A 16007-nucleotide genomic window follows, 5' to 3' on the forward strand; every position below is an offset into this window, starting at 1 on the left:
GGTGAGGTCTATGAGGCCGTCCCCGATAAGCATGAGTCAGACCCAGTAAGCTATGCGGAAGCGTTGACCGATATAGATGCGAATCGTTGGAAAGATGCCATGAAATCAGAGTTGGAATCGATGTATTCTAACAAAGTCTGGGATGTTGTAGAACTTCCTAGTGGGGTTCAGCCCATTGGTTATAAATGGATCTACAAACGAAAGAGAGGAATGGATGGGAATGTTGAGACATTCAAAGCTAGACTGGTTGCCAAAGGCTTCACTCAACGTGAAGGTATTGATTATGAGGATACATTCTCACCAGTTGCAATGCTTAAATCTATTCGCATTCTTTTGGCCATTAGTGCTTATTATGACTATGAGATATGGCAGATGGATGTTAAGACGGCATTTTTAAATGGCCATCTTGAACAAGACATCTACATGAGGCAACCAGATGGTTTCGTGGTTAAAGGTCGTGAGGACTGTGTATGTAAGTTGAATAGGTCTATTTATGGACTTAAGCAAGCTTCACGCACATGGAACATTTGTTTTGATCAGGCAGTCAAATTATTTGGCTTTGAACAAAACGTGTTTGAACCTTGCGTTTACAAGAAAAAACAGGGTAATGTCATCATGATTCTCGTTTTATATGTTGATGACATCTTGCTCATTGGTAATGATGTAGAAGCATTGTCATCAGTTAAAAGGTGGTTGTTCAATAAATTTGAGATGAAAGATCTTGGAGAAGCAAGCTATATTCTTGGGATCAAGCTTATGCGAGATCGGGTTAAAAAGAAAATAGGCTTGTCTCAAGAGTCTTACATTGACAAAGTTCTGATCAGGTTTGGAATGGAAAACTCTAAGAAAGGGTTTTTGCCATTTAGACATGGGTTGGCTCTTTCTAATGACCAGTCTCCCAAGACTGATAAGGAAATTGAGCAAATGAGGCGGGTACCATACGCTTCGGCAGTTGGTAGTCTCATGTATGCCATGGTCTGTACCAGACAGGACATCTGCTACTCGGTAGGGGTTGTCAGTAGATATCAGTCCAATCCTGGACTTGATCATTGGTCAGCTGTGAAGAATATCTTAAAATACCTTAGAAGAACTAAGAATCTAATGCTCATTTATGGAGGTGATGATCTGGTTCCAGTCGGATATACGGATTCTGATTTTCAATCAGATCCAGATGCCAGGAGATCTACATTTGGATATGTGTTTAAGTTCAATGGAGGGGCAGTTAGTTGGAAGAGTGTCAAGCAGGGTTGTACTGCTGACTCAACCATGGAAGCAGAATACATTGCAGCCTCTGAGGCAGCAAAAGAAGCTGTTTGGTTGAGAAACTTTCTAATTGAACTGGAGGTTGTGGAGCATATAGATCGGCCTATGACGCTTCATTGTGATAATAGTGCAGCTATAGCCCAAACCAAGGACCCAAAATTTCATAAAGGAACAAGACACATTCAGAGGAAACATCATGTGGTTCGTGATATAGTAAAGCGAGGAGATATACTTGTGGCCAAGATTGCATCGGAACATAACCTTGCTGATCCATTCACAAAGGCTTTACCGATCAAGATGTTTGATCGTCATACGGAGAACATGGGAGTTAGATGTGATTTGAATTGGCTATAAGTGCAAGTGTGAGCTGTTAGGATATGTGTGCCCTAGCATAGCAAATTCTAATTTTGGATTGTAAAAGTCATGGTTTCTTGTCTGGATATTATTATTAAAGCATTATACAATTGGTGAATGGAATGTATTATTTTTTCGATTCTTTATGGAATTGATGGTGTCCGCTTGATTACAATATATATTTATATATGTATGTAATGGCAATTAATACTATGATATAAATTAGTAATCATAAATGGTTTAAAGTCGGTAATTATGGATGGACATTTAATTAGTTAAGACTTAAACCGAGTCCACGATAGATTGAGATATATTGCGAGAGCTGTCGTATGCAATTGCTCTTTATCACAGTCATGGCTTTTGACTCTCAAGCATGAGAGAAGTACAGACTCTTTTATTAATTAATAATTACTTTGATTTGTTCGGCGGATACCTCGGGATCTTTAGATCGACACTTTGGGTAGTTATGTAACTAATAATTAGAGGGCTATATTCTCAATATTTGCATCAGTGCTATTTGTATTTATTTTGTTTTGATTATGGTTGATCACAAATTAAATTCGAAGGCCTTCGTATGTTTTAGACAAATGTTTTATATATATATTTATTTAATAAATTATTATTATTTTTTGTCAAATAAATATTTTATTGTGATCGAGCCGGAAATAATCAAAGGTAACAAAATAATTATATTAATTATGTTGTCGGATTGATGGTTTTAATTATCCGATAAATAATTAAGCATAGAGGGGTCAAAGTGCAACATTGACTTAGAGGTTATTTACTATTTAATTGGAGTGCAATTAATTTCTTTTAGTGGAGTAGAAATTAATTTATGAATTAATTGAATTGGGTCCATGGTTTAATGGACCGGACCAATTATTAATTTATAAGAGCCAAGAAAATAGTAAGCCCAAAAGGATTCTCACCAATAGCCCAAGTTGATATTGGAGTCATGTTAGGATTGAGAAAGTTGAATTAGAGATGGAGAATGATTTATTGTTTCCTTATTCTTATTTTTATTTTGCCTATATATACATGAGTTCATGTATATTTTAGGGGTGACTTGGAGAACAAGAAAAAGGAATACACTTTCTCTCTCTAGATTTTAGGGTTTTGTTTTCTCTTCTAAAGGAGGCTACCACCAGCCTAGATTCCAAGGTCATTCATCAAGGCATATTGGTGATTCCTAAAGGGAAGATAATAATCGAACGGAAGGAGAAAGGATCTTGCTAAAGGGATCTACAATAAGTGAGAACATTCACTTTAGAGGAAAGTTCAAAAGGTTTACTCAGACCTTTGATGTAAGTATTCAATCTGTTTATTGAATTATGCATCATCTTTTATTTATCTTTGCATAAAACTTGTCTCTGTGTGATGAATCAAGATCCGTGATTGCAAATCCCTCAAAAGTTTTAAAAACTTGCACGTTTCCCAATAACAACAGCATCCTCAAGCGTCTGCAGACGTACTCCAAAGCAAGGGGTTAGATCTAGAGCCTCAGGCATAGATGAATCAGAAGAAAGCTCCTGAGTCTGCTCCTGGTCGTGAATGGGCGACCTGGCTGGAGAGTACTGCTCTGCGTCGTCTGCAGGACGCTCTAAGTAAATATCTATATGCTCAGCAGCTGGATCGACTGGTGCTTTGCAATATAGTAAATAAGAATAGCCTCGACAAGGGGTTCACAATTTAAATATCAGTAAGTTAAATGCATGCAAAATATTCACAATTGTTGAGACTAGAACTTTGAAAAACTTACCGGGAGTCCTCTAGACTTACGAATTTTTTTTAGCTTTCCCTCGGCAAGCCTTGAGTCCCTAGAATCTCATAGGAATACTGAAAACACAATATTACCAAAACCAAACAAGAAAATATCTGCAAGAACACAATATTCACAATCAAACTAAATGTGATCTTTAAACCTCAGTCACAAAACCGTTTGCAATCCCCGGCAACGGCGCCAAAAATTGATCGACGGATCGATTACAATTTATAAATCAACCCTCTTGCAATAGCACAAATCATTGTAAAATAGGGCTATTGGTCGGGTAAGTCGAACCACTGGGATTGCTAATTTATGGCAACCAAGGTTTCAAAATCACTTTAGAATGATGAAAGAAGTATAGATTTTTGTTGGGTTTGTCACTTGAAATTAAAATGTGCTTAAAGCAATAATTTGTAAGAACTTAGAGGAAAGAGATATAAGTAGAGGAGATTAGGGAAGTGAATCCACTACCTACCCTATAAGTATGCTAATTGAGGTAAACTTAGGGGAAACAACACAAATATGTGAATATGAAATGCTACAACACAAAATTGCTACATTCCTTCAAGAAATTCATGAAATTAATGGCAAGAATAACCTATCAAAGTTACATATGCTTGAACTACCTAAACTAGGGTGTAGTCTTGAACATGCTTGCTAAGCTAGAGATTATCAAGCCTTTAATCACATGGTAAGAGCACATGAAGTCAAGAGTCAAGAATAGTCCATCAAAGGAGGTCCTAAGCTATGGAATATCAAGATTCTCATACAACATGCCAAGAAACCCATTTCACAATCTCATTTCCATTGTCACTATGAAAATGCAAGCCATACAATCATGAGAAAATAAGATCTAAGATAAGATAATACATTCATCATAATCATTTATAAGAAATTAGATTCATTACATCAAATGTAACCTCTAGATTGTGAAGTAGTCACATATATACATCATTTTCCCCAAAATAAACCAAAAGCTAGAGCATGCTTACAATGTAGGGCTTTATCACCTCCCTAGAAAGGGAGTTAGTTACCCATAGGAGCAATGGATGAAGGAGAAGGAGAGATCTCCCCTTCCATTTTCGTGCTTAAGGGCTCCAAGACTCTAAACCCAAGCTTACAATCTCTCTCTCTCTCTCGAAACTTTACAAAAATGTGAGATATCCCTTTTACAATGTAACCACCCTCTATTATATCAACCTTAGCCTTTTATCTACTCCAAATTTGTGATCCTAAAAGCCCTAGACAAGACTAGAGCAATCTCCTAAAAAAGGGGATAACATTTGATAAAGAAAATGGAGGCCCATGCCTATTGGTCTATAAAACGGCGGGCGCCCACGGATGCATGAAGTTTTTGCCCAAATAGGGGGCGCCCACGGGTTCTTGGCGGGCGCCCGCGGGTGCTTGTCAGCTTTGCGCACCTTTGGTAAAATAGCCATAACTCCCTGTTCTGAACTCCAAATGATGAACCGTTTGATGATTTGGAAAGCTAACTCAAAGATCTAAGTACGTAATGTTTTTATGGAAGTCCAATTCTCTAGTTTGGTGGGTCGAAAATGAAGAACAAAGTCAAACTTCACTGCTGCCAGGCTGTAAATTTCAGCATTGCACACCAGGGGTAAAAATGACATAACTCTTTGCTCCAAACTCCAAATGACGAATCGTTTGATGATTTGGAAAGCTAACTTAATGATCTAAGTATGTCATGTTTTAATGGGAGTCCAAATCTCAATTGTGATGGGTCGAAAATGAATAACAAAGTTGAACTTCACTGCTGCCAGGTTGCTTTTGGCTCCACTTTGGCAGGCATCCTCCTTAGCACTTTTTGCAGGGAAAACATGAGATTAATGGGTCACTGGCTTGGCAAAGTGAAGGTCCCCGGCAACGGCATGCTTTGATTCTTCAAAAACTCAACAAAGCAGCGCTCTTAACTATCTTTGGGGCACCAACCTGAAAATGATCAAAAACACGCAAATGAAGCTAATATGTATAATATGATCAATGAATGGACTTAACTAATGCAAATAAAGGCACTTGAATATGCAATATTCGACGCTTATCACACTCCAAACTTACATTTTGCTAGTCCCATAGCAAAACTAGAATGAAAATACTTAATGAAATAACAACAACTCTCCTCTTTCGTGGGAGTGACGGTTGCATTTAGCATATGTAACAAGCTTTTTAAACCCTTAGGCATCCCTAGAGGACGAGTGAAGTCTCGTGAGGGTTTAACAGGAATGTTACCCATAAACATCAACATGGTGCATGAAGATGCACAAAGCTCATTTGCAAACTTGGAACATAAAGAACATTAGAGATGGAATCATTATGAAGACTACCTTGTGTATATGAAGCATTGATAGAACAAAATGGCTAATCATCTTTCAGTTCTCAAGTATCAACATCATAGTCTATGTAAATACTTCAATTATTATATCTATAATAGAAATCATCTCTAGTTTCATTTAAAGTGAACCGGATTCCCAATATGCAGCTTTTACTCTCTTGTTCCAATTTCAAGAAAACAATTTTTCAATTCATTGAATTTCCTTTTAAATGAGATCTCTAAGGCATGATTTTATTCAAAACACAACTTTTGTTGCTTTTTTTTTTTTTTTTAAATACATATTATGGTCGTGCAATGCCGAAGTCCCTTAAGCTTTCTAACCGATTCATATAGCAAGTGTTAGGCCAACAACTCCCAAACCGGATGGCTTTAGGGTGCTAAGTGTAAAGACACTCCTAGGGCTTAATAACTCGAGTCAGCAAGGCTACGAACTCCAACGAACCATATTTATTTATTTTTATTTCGTGAATGACCGTGCAATGCCTAAGTCCCTTAAGCTTTTTAACTAACCCATGTAACAAGTGTTAGGCCAACAACTCCCAAGCCAGATGGCTTTAGGGTGCTAAGTGCAAAGACACTCCTAAGGCTTAATAACTCGAGTTAGCAAGGCTACATATTTAAACTAGTCATTATCATTATTCAACTTCACTTCTTTTTTTTTTTTCTTTTTTTTATTTATTTTTAATTTCAACATGCCAAAGGTATCCATTCATTAGGGTCATCAATTCAAATCAACTGGGTCAAGGTCAAGGTCAATCAGGTTGCATGCCTCACAATTAAGTTTCCGGTGTGCATATGTGAAATGTGAAGCATAGAAGAGAGTGATACTCGAAGATAATCTAATTGAAACATTTATACAACCATTTGGAACCCACATACTCATTTTAGTTTTTCCTCATTTCATAAATATCATTTACATCTATACACAAGGTATTTAACGCATGCTTCAATCTCTAACAAATTCCAAAATTCCAAAATCATTGCTTCCAATTTTTTTTTTTTAAATTTTCAGTTTTAAAATAATCTACTTGAACAAAACAGCAAAATGTCTACTTGAACAAAATAGCAAAATGCAAACACTATACAACACACAATACCCCCAAACTTGAATGGCAAAGATGTATAAATAAATAGCATAGGGGGGGTAAAAGGAACAATAATACCAAGTGAGTGAGGCAACTCTGGCATTGTAGCCACATGCAATCCCATGAAGAGATGCCAAAATGATCTTCCCCCAAACTTGGACATAAGAACCTATGAAAACAACACTAAAGCGCACAAGTATAAAAGCATAGGCGCACAAAAACAAACTAAAAATGTGCAAAGGAAACTAAACTAAGCATATTCACAAATGCAAGAAACCAAATAAAAAAAGTTATCTAGTAAAATCAAAACATCTAAAAATTAAAATGAAATAAAATAAAATCTAAAATAACATAAAATAAAATCTAACTATGAATCTCAAAGTAGGTTTTACCCTACACCAAGTCTCTCTAGAGAGTTATACTTCCCCAAATAAGAAAGTTCTTTTAGAAGCGGAAGAAAAAGAGCTTGAAGAAAAAAAATGAAAAGAGGTAAAGGAAAGACCTTAACCCACTCTTCATCCTCAATGAAGAACTTTGGATTATGAGGCTGATTTGGATTATGGGAAGGTGGATCAAGTGAGAGCACATCTAGCAAAGACTGGTGAAAGGTTAGATTTGGCGTGGGAATTTCTGGAAAAATATCCTTCACACTTTTAACATCCTCCTTACACTTATCTGGTGGTTCGGGCTCAACAGTTTGAGATAACTCAAGAGAGGGAATAGGAGGAGATGCAAGCTCCCAAGAAAGAGATACATTCGATGTCGCCCAAGGAAGAGAGTGAATGGGGGAAGGAATATCAAGTAAAGAATTTACCTCCCAAATAGAATTGTCAACATCAAAATCCTCACAATTGAAATGAGCCAAGCAAACTTTTAGAGGATCCTCCATTGAAGGAGGTATATCAAGCAAAGGATTCTTTAGGGGTTGTTTTGGATTTTCAAGGGAGACAATCTCTTCATCATTATTTTCCTCATTTTAAACCACCATTTCTTCATTTTCACATGTGGTAACCATTTGATCATTCTCATAATGAAAATTACTAGGAGTAATCTCATCATTCATAGAATTTTCTTTTATATTGGCCACAAGTTCAACGGGAAATTCTTCTTCCTTTTCATGATTTAGAGCATTAACCATTTGTTGAATTTGGGTTATTTGGTTATCTAACTCAACTCTAGATTGGGAATGAGAATAGGTGGTGGATTGCTTGCTAACAGTGTCATCCAACATTTGTTTGTTGGAATCCAGCATTTGCATGTTGATAGACTCCATCATTTGTTTGTTAGCAGCAATAAACTCATCCAATTGAGATGGTGGAAAAAGAGAAGAGGGCTGGAAATAATGATCACTGGGTTGAAAATTGGCATGAAAATGTTGCCCATGAGATTGTGAGGCAGAATTTCCTATGTCATGCCACAAGAAGTTTTGATGATCTCCCCAACCCGAGTCATAACCATTTAAATATAGATCATTACCCGATTCAAAGAAATTTACATTTGGTTGCTCTAGATAAAAATCTGAAAATTGTCCCGGTGGAGGACAATCTCTTGTATGATGGGTATGACTAGAGCAAATTGCACAAAACTCATGTGGTGTGTAAAATTGAGTTGAAGGAAAATTAACTTCCATTTAGAACTAATTCAACCTCTTGTTGAGATACATAAAAAAAAATAAATTCACACAACATATATACAACACAAACAAGATACACAACAACCATTCACCAAAACATCCACATGCAATGATTCCTTTTTCCTCAATTATCAACAAGACAAAAAAATAAATGGACACGACAAAGACCGATGCTTTACAATATAGTAAATGGGAATAGCCTCGACAAGGGCTTCACAATTTAAATATCACTAAGTTAAACACATGCAAAATATTCACAATTATTGAGACTAGAACTTTGAAAAACTTACCGGGAGTCCTCTAGACTTACGAATTTTTTTTAGCTTTCCCTCGGCAAGTCTTGAGTCACTAGAATCTCACAGGAATACTGAAAACACAATATTACCGAAACCAAACAAGAAAATATCTACAAGAACACAATATTCACAATCAAACTAAAGGTGATCTTTAAACCTCAGTCACAAAACCGTTTGCAATCCCCGGCAATGGCGCCAAAAATGGATCGACGGATCGATTACAATTTATAAATCAACCCTCTTGCAATAGCACAAATCATTGTAAAATAGGGCTATTGGTCGGGTAAGTCGAACCACTGGGATTGCTAGTTTATGGCAACCAAGGTTTTAAAATCACTTTTAGAAGGATGAAAGAAGTATAGAGTTTTGTTGGGTTTGTCACTTGAAATTAAAATGTGCTTAAAGCAATAATTTGTAAGAACTTAGAGGAAAGAGATATAAGTAGAGGAGATTACGGAAGTGAATCCACTACCTACCCTATAAGTATGCTAATTGAGGTAAACTTAGGGGAAACAACACAAATATGTGACTATGAAATGCTACAACACAAAATTGCTACATTCCTTCAAGAAATTCATGAAATTAATTGCAAGAATAACCTATCAAAGTTACACATGCTTGAACTACCTAAACTAGGGTGTAGTCTTGAACATGCTTGCTAAGCTAGAGATTATCAAGTCTTTAATCACACGGTAAGAGCACATGAAGTTAAGAGTCAAGAATAGTCCATCAAAGGAGGTCCTAAGCTATGGAATATCAAGATTCTCATACAACATGCTAAGAAACCCATTTAACAATTTCATTTCCATTGTCACTATGAAAATGCAAGCTATACAATCATGAGAAAATAAGATCTAAGATAAGATAATACATTCATCATAATCATTTATAAGAAATTAGATTCATTACATCAAATGTAACCTCTAGATTGTGAACACCCCTTGCCTAGGAGGAATAAGTTGCTAAGACTTACATGTGTAAACACCCCTTAACCATGTAGACGGGTTTTGAGCAAACTGTGGCCACCAAGAGGAGAGTGTGAAAAGCAGGCAATATCTACACTGTGTGGCAGGTTGTGACAAAGAGAGAGTCGCGACATTGGTGAGGAGCAGTGGTGGAGGCCGGGTTTAAAGAGAGACAGAGGAGTGGCGGTGGAGAGAGAGAAAAGAAAATGGTCAGATGGGTATTAGAGAAATATAAAGGGTTTTGAAAGGGAGCAATGGTATTTTAATTTTCCTTATTCTTGTTATTTTTTTTTTATTCAAGAACTATTAAGATATTAAGAGTAAAAATGTCAGTCACATTAATAAGTTAACAACATTTGTCCAATAAACTCTGACAAGGGATGTAAGAGTTATTTTTGCAAAAGTTTCATCTATGGGATATTATTCCAAACCTCAAGGCACGTCAGAGTAATTTTTTTTTTTTTTTCTTTATGACTTTGGCGTTTTGTGTAAGCCAAATTAACATTAAAGACGTTAACCAATTATATTGCAAATTGGCTTATTGTCACAAGGATCTTGTCTCACATTGGATACGGATGGGGAGGGTCGGGGCTTATAAGGGGTGCCTAGAAACAATCACCCTAGAAAGAGTGTGTAATAGCTGACTTATCAAGCTCTCTTACCCTAAAGACGAATGAGGCTAAGCGACTTGCCGAAGCTATGCTCGGTAGGAAGCACCACCTAATATTTTAAACTTTTGGGTTGGATGATAACAACAAACCTGTTACAAGTGATATTGGAACGTGCCCACTCCCTTATTACATCTCTTTCTCAAACCCAAGCGCCAAGCCCAAGAAATATGTATGTAAAGTATAATGAAATTAAGGATGAATACTATTACCACTCATGAGGTTTGTCTTTATTACTTTGCTTAAACTTTTTAAAATAAAAGTGCGACACACCCGTCAAAGCTACAAGTCATCAAATTTGTGAATGGTAGCGGTAAAATCAGCAAACTACCACATCTCTAATACAACTATTCTATGTGTCATGCTAGCATAAACAACTCAAAATATTAAAAAGACAAAATTGCCCTTGCCCACTTATACCATTTCTTGCACTCAACTACCACCCCTCCTATGTTCTCTCTTCTTCACCTCTCCACTACCGCCACCACCTCTATTTTCTCTCTTTTAATTATAGGGCAAATTGCATAAAACCATCTCAAATTTCAATTTATGGCAAGAAACCCCTCTACTGGAAAAAGTTGACATTAAACCCCCTTAACTATCCAAGTTTTTGGAAAGTGATGTATTTATGACGAAAATGCCCCTTAATATAAATTTAAGAAAATGGGTTCTCTTAATATAAAATTAAAATGTCCCCAGGGGCATAGCGGCGTTGGTAGGGATCCGGAACGTAAGTCCTTGAGGTCTCGCTTTCAAACTACACTCCTGATTTGAATGGTGCGTGTGCTGTGGGGCTGGTACACGTGCTCTAAAGAATATATATATATATATATATATATATATATATATATATAATATTAAAATTAATACAAATAACTCATTTGGCATGGTGGTTATAACTTTTTTTCCTGAATAGTGGTTATAAAATTTTTTTGAAATTTTTATTAATGGTGCGTCTATAAGAAAATAAAAATACCTTGGAACAATTTTAAAATTTTCTTAATTTTTAGAAAAAAAAAATTAAAAAGAAAAAGAAAACCTAAAATGAAAATCATTTTAGGACAATTGAAATTTTATTAAATTTACATTAAGGGGCAATTCTGATAGAATTATTAAAGATTGTTATCCAAAAATGCCTCTTTTCTGAAACTTCATTTAAAAAATAAATATTCAAAACTACTCTTTTATTTTTTGGTTAATTTCACTCAGACCCCCTGAGGTTAAGCCATATTTGAATTAGTGACTTAACATTTCACTTACACCCCAAATGTCAATTTTTGGTGGGGTCATAGCACTTTTGAGGTGTTAAATGACTATGTTACCTTTTGACCTTATGTTGACTATTTTTGTGACTAAACTACCCCCAACACACCTTTCCTCTTCTTCCTCCTCTCAGACAATCATCCCAATTAACCCACACTAAGCTGTGACCGAGTTCTTTGACTCGTAAGGACTCCATCTTCAACGGCAACTGAAGAACGGCGTCGTCGTGGAGGGATTTTGAGAGAGAGAGCGCGTCAGAGAGGGTTGGGAGATGAATCGAAGAGATTGGATGTTGGGTCTTGAGGTCGTCGTCGATTGGGAGGCAAATCGGAGAGGGTTGGGAGGTCGGCGGTTGAGAGGGTTGGGAGATCGAGGGTTGGTGTCGCCACCGCCTACACCTCTTGAGATCGATGTTAGCTGAGTTGGTGTCGTCGCCCTATCATCGATCCGGCTGACCTTGTTGGCTCCCCGGCTCTATTTTGTATGTGTGTGTATATATCTATATACATATTTGTGTGTAATTTTGTGTGTATATCTATACATATATAAACTGATACAAGTTGTCTGCAAATAGATTGTTAGTAAATGATTTTTATTTTTTATTTCAAAACAACTATATTAACATTGTTACACTTGTTAGAACAGTAAAGAAAACGGGAGAATAGAAAAATAGAGCAACTAAATAACAAGCATAGAACAAAGCTCAAGAGAAATAGTGATCAAAAGAGCTTGGAATGGCGGTGAGGACGGCTGTGGAGAGTACTGGTTTGCCTGTGAGTTTAATTCTGTGGTGATGATGGATAGTTGAGGAGTTAGGTCGCCGAACTACGATGTTGCTCTTTGGGCTTGCCGAATTAGGTAGTGAAGCTTTGGAGCTCGTCGGCAATGGTGGGAGCACGCCGGGTTTAGATTCTGTCAAAGGAGAGAGTCCCGAGTCCAAGGTAGTGGTCGAATTAGGGTTTATTGTGACTGGTCTTTTTGTTCTAATCTTCTATATTTTGTGACGTAAAGAACTGTGGGCCTTATTGGGTATAATTCCAGAGGTTGAAGAGAATGAAGGCTTGTATGAGAGGGATGAGGTAATGGTAGGTGTTTGTGTGTATGATATCATTGGGTAGTTTTGTCTTTTAAAATTATACACAGTATATTTTTGTATTAAAAAGTTAAGGATAAAAGAGTCAATTCACATGTGTCAGAGTCCAAAAAGCAAATTGGGATGTAAGTGAAAGTTAAAAACCAAATCTTCATTTAGGTGAAATATGACCTAACATCAGGGGGTATGAGTGAAATTATCCCTTTATTTTTCAATCATGCAAAACCCAATATATTCAAAATTGTTTTTTTGCATTATTTTCAATTATCCAAAACACGATATAATTACTAGATAAGTGAACTAAGAATGCGCTGAATTTGTGATAATTACCCGTTTGCTGTATCCCGAACACTATATCCGCTTATATTTGCTGCTTCCACCAGGGCTGTCTTCCACCCCAACACTTTCTCCATGTTCCCACTGAAATCTTTCTCGTGAATCTCAAAGGCTGATCCAAAGCTCCCTGTTTGTTTCCGCACTTCCGAAGGATCCACATCATAGAACACTGGTACCACTGTCTGCCCCATCGTTTTCTTGCATTCAATGATTTTCACAAGTTCATCCAAACACCACTTGGAGGAAGCATAATTTCTGGAGAAGACGATGAGAGCGAACCTCGATTCTTCAATTGCTTTTAGAAGCGCCAGTGAAATATTTTCCCCTCTTCTGAGTTGTTGGTCGTCTTTGAAGGTGTAGATTCCTCTCCGAGACAAAGCAGTGAACAGGTGGTCTACAAAGTTCTTGCGGGTGTCTTCACCTCTGAAGCTCAAGAATACTTCATAATGCCACTTAGGGGTACAAGTAGAATAGGAAGACACTGTGTGTGCGCTCGTGGAAGCCATTGGTAAGAATGTGTGAAGGATTTGAAGGGTAGAAGGAACACTTCGGAATGCTCTTCGCAGGGTTTGGTATTTGTATACGGTGATTGGTGTAGTAAGCAATTTCTTGGACAATGTAAACTTATTGATTGATTAATTAATTCAAAATCGAAAATGATAAAAGTCTAATTTGTGCACTTTTTGTAAACATGCAGTAAAATTAGAATGGTGGCAAAATAATTAAGAGCACAAATTTTTTTCCAATGCCCATTGTTAGCTGTTAACCTTTCTTTCAAGGACCTCTAATTATCTGTCTTATTGTTCAAATCACCAACCTTAATTAGGTTGAAGAGAATAGTGTGAATCTGGAAAAAGAAAAAGAACTTTTTACATGAGAAATATATTATCATTTACATCATCAATCAATTATATGATATGATATAAATAAAAAAAGACAATACTTGTGTCCACAGTAGTGAGATATGAATCAATAAAAAATAAACATGTAATCTTTAATTACCAAATCAAAGATGGTGAATAGATATTCACTTACCAAATTAGGTTTTTAGTGTAGTATTAATTTTTATTTTTATTTTTGAACACCATAAATAGTGGTTGAAGGAGCATAATTAGCATTGTGCCTGATATAGTAAACAATTTATTGGACAATGTAAACTTATCGATTGATTAATTAATTCAAAAAGGAAACTGAAACGAGTCTAATTTGTGGCAGGTGGGACTTTTGTAATATGCAGTAAGTCCAAATTAAGCAACCTTAATTAATTAGGATGACCAGAATAGTGTAAATCTCAATGTTTGTTCACATTGACCGGTCAAAGTTGATGGTGATTTGCACGTTAAACTAAATATAGATAAACTCTAACTTCCTATCTTAATATCTTATTTTATTATTTACTAATTAATATTATTAAATAAGATAATTTCACTGACACCCTTTTAAGTTTGGTCAAATATGACATTGAAACAACTTTCAAAAATTACTATCACTCATGCTACAAACGTTTGTTCTGTTTTTCACTTACACCCCAACTGTTATCTTTAGACATAAGACATTATATAAAATGACTTAAATGTCCTTTAACTTTGTCAAAAAAAACTTTAACCTAAAGAAATATATTAAAAGACTAAACTATCCATAAATATTTTGCAAATTTACAACTATATATATACCGTAACAACTATAAAATAAAAGGCATTAAAGAAATATACTAAAAGACTAAACTTATTTATTATATGAAAAGACTTAACTACCCATAGAATCCACTTTTAGTGACTAAAATACCAATTCACACTACCACAATCCCCATCACCACCATGGGCAATATATATATACACACACACACAAATATATTAGAAATGATAACATTACACATATAATCACATATATTAGAAAATATAAAATTACACATAATAATTTCTATATAAAAGCAAATATATATATATATATAAATATATATAGAAAGAGAGAGAAAGTATACGGAGAGAGGAACTCATGAGAAGGGAAAACCAAACACATCCAAACACACCAACTCGCGAGCCAATTGAAGAGGGTTTCAGCTGCAGTGATCACGACACGAGTTAAATGGTTTTGTGTTGATCTTAAACGGGTTCGGATAGTAAACAGGTCAACATGATTAACCCGTTTAGTTAATCGTGTCGTATTTGGGTTGAGGGGTTTAACCCGTGTAACCCGTTTAACTATACGTGTCATAAGCAAATTTATATTTAAATTTCAAAATAACTATCTAAACTTGTATCTTATAATTTATTCTTTTGTATATTAGAAATTATTTAGTAATTTGGATGGATTGAAACTTATATTTTTCTAGTATTTAATGTTTGATCGAGTATTATTAATAATTTAAATAATAAAATATTTAATTTTATTAAACATGTCATTAAAAAGAAAAAGGTCGCGGTGTTGAGGGTTTCTGACACGATTATTAAACTGGTCGTGTTCGAATTGAGCTATTTAGTATAATACCCTTAGATCGATACGACACGATTACGACCTGCAAATACGAATTGCCACCCCTAGTATCTCCGAACATGAGGTTTTGATGTTAGAGCTCGAATCCCTCTCTTTCTTTTTTAAGAGCATATGCAATGCTAAAACATATTTTCGCATGCCAAATCTATATTTTGATAGATGCTACAGTGCCAAAATGCTACATTTTAGCAATTCTGCTCCAATAGTACATTTCACTCAAACTGCTATTTTTTAACACAACTACTATTCTTTTTCAACTAGCATTCCTACCATTCATATTTGTATCAGTAATATTAATATTAGGCACATTCCAAGTCAAGTTGTAGATATTAGAAAGAAACTAAAATTAAATCTAATTAAAAAAAAGTACAAATTTAAAATATTTGGTCAAAAAAGAACAAAAACAAAACAAAATTTTTATTATTTTTTTACCACTATTTGTG

The 16007-nt window shown here is 35.6% G+C and overlaps 1 protein-coding gene across 1 annotated transcript; it reads right to left on the bottom strand.

Moving 5' to 3' along the window:
* Positions 1 to 13061: 13061 nt before the first annotated feature.
* On the bottom strand, positions 13062 to 13577 carry LOC132270063 (disease resistance protein RPV1-like). The gene has a single exon (XM_059771274.1). The coding sequence runs from the start codon at positions 13575 to 13577 to the stop codon at positions 13062 to 13064; it is 516 nt and encodes a 171-aa protein (XP_059627257.1).
* Positions 13578 to 16007: the final 2430 nt, after the last annotated feature.

The sequence above is a fragment of the Cornus florida genome, unplaced genomic scaffold (assembly GCF_030987335.1).
Source record: "Cornus florida cultivar Cherokee Brave unplaced genomic scaffold, ASM3098733v1 CherokeeBrave_3.0.0_Hap2_Chr08, whole genome shotgun sequence".
Classification (NCBI taxonomy): Eukaryota; Viridiplantae; Streptophyta; class Magnoliopsida; order Cornales; family Cornaceae; genus Cornus; species Cornus florida.

Excerpts from the sequence above, each read along its gene's own strand:
- LOC132270063 (XM_059771274.1), bottom strand. The coding sequence starts at position 13,577 with ATGGCTTCCACGAGCGCACACACAGTGTCTTCCTATTCTACTTGTACC.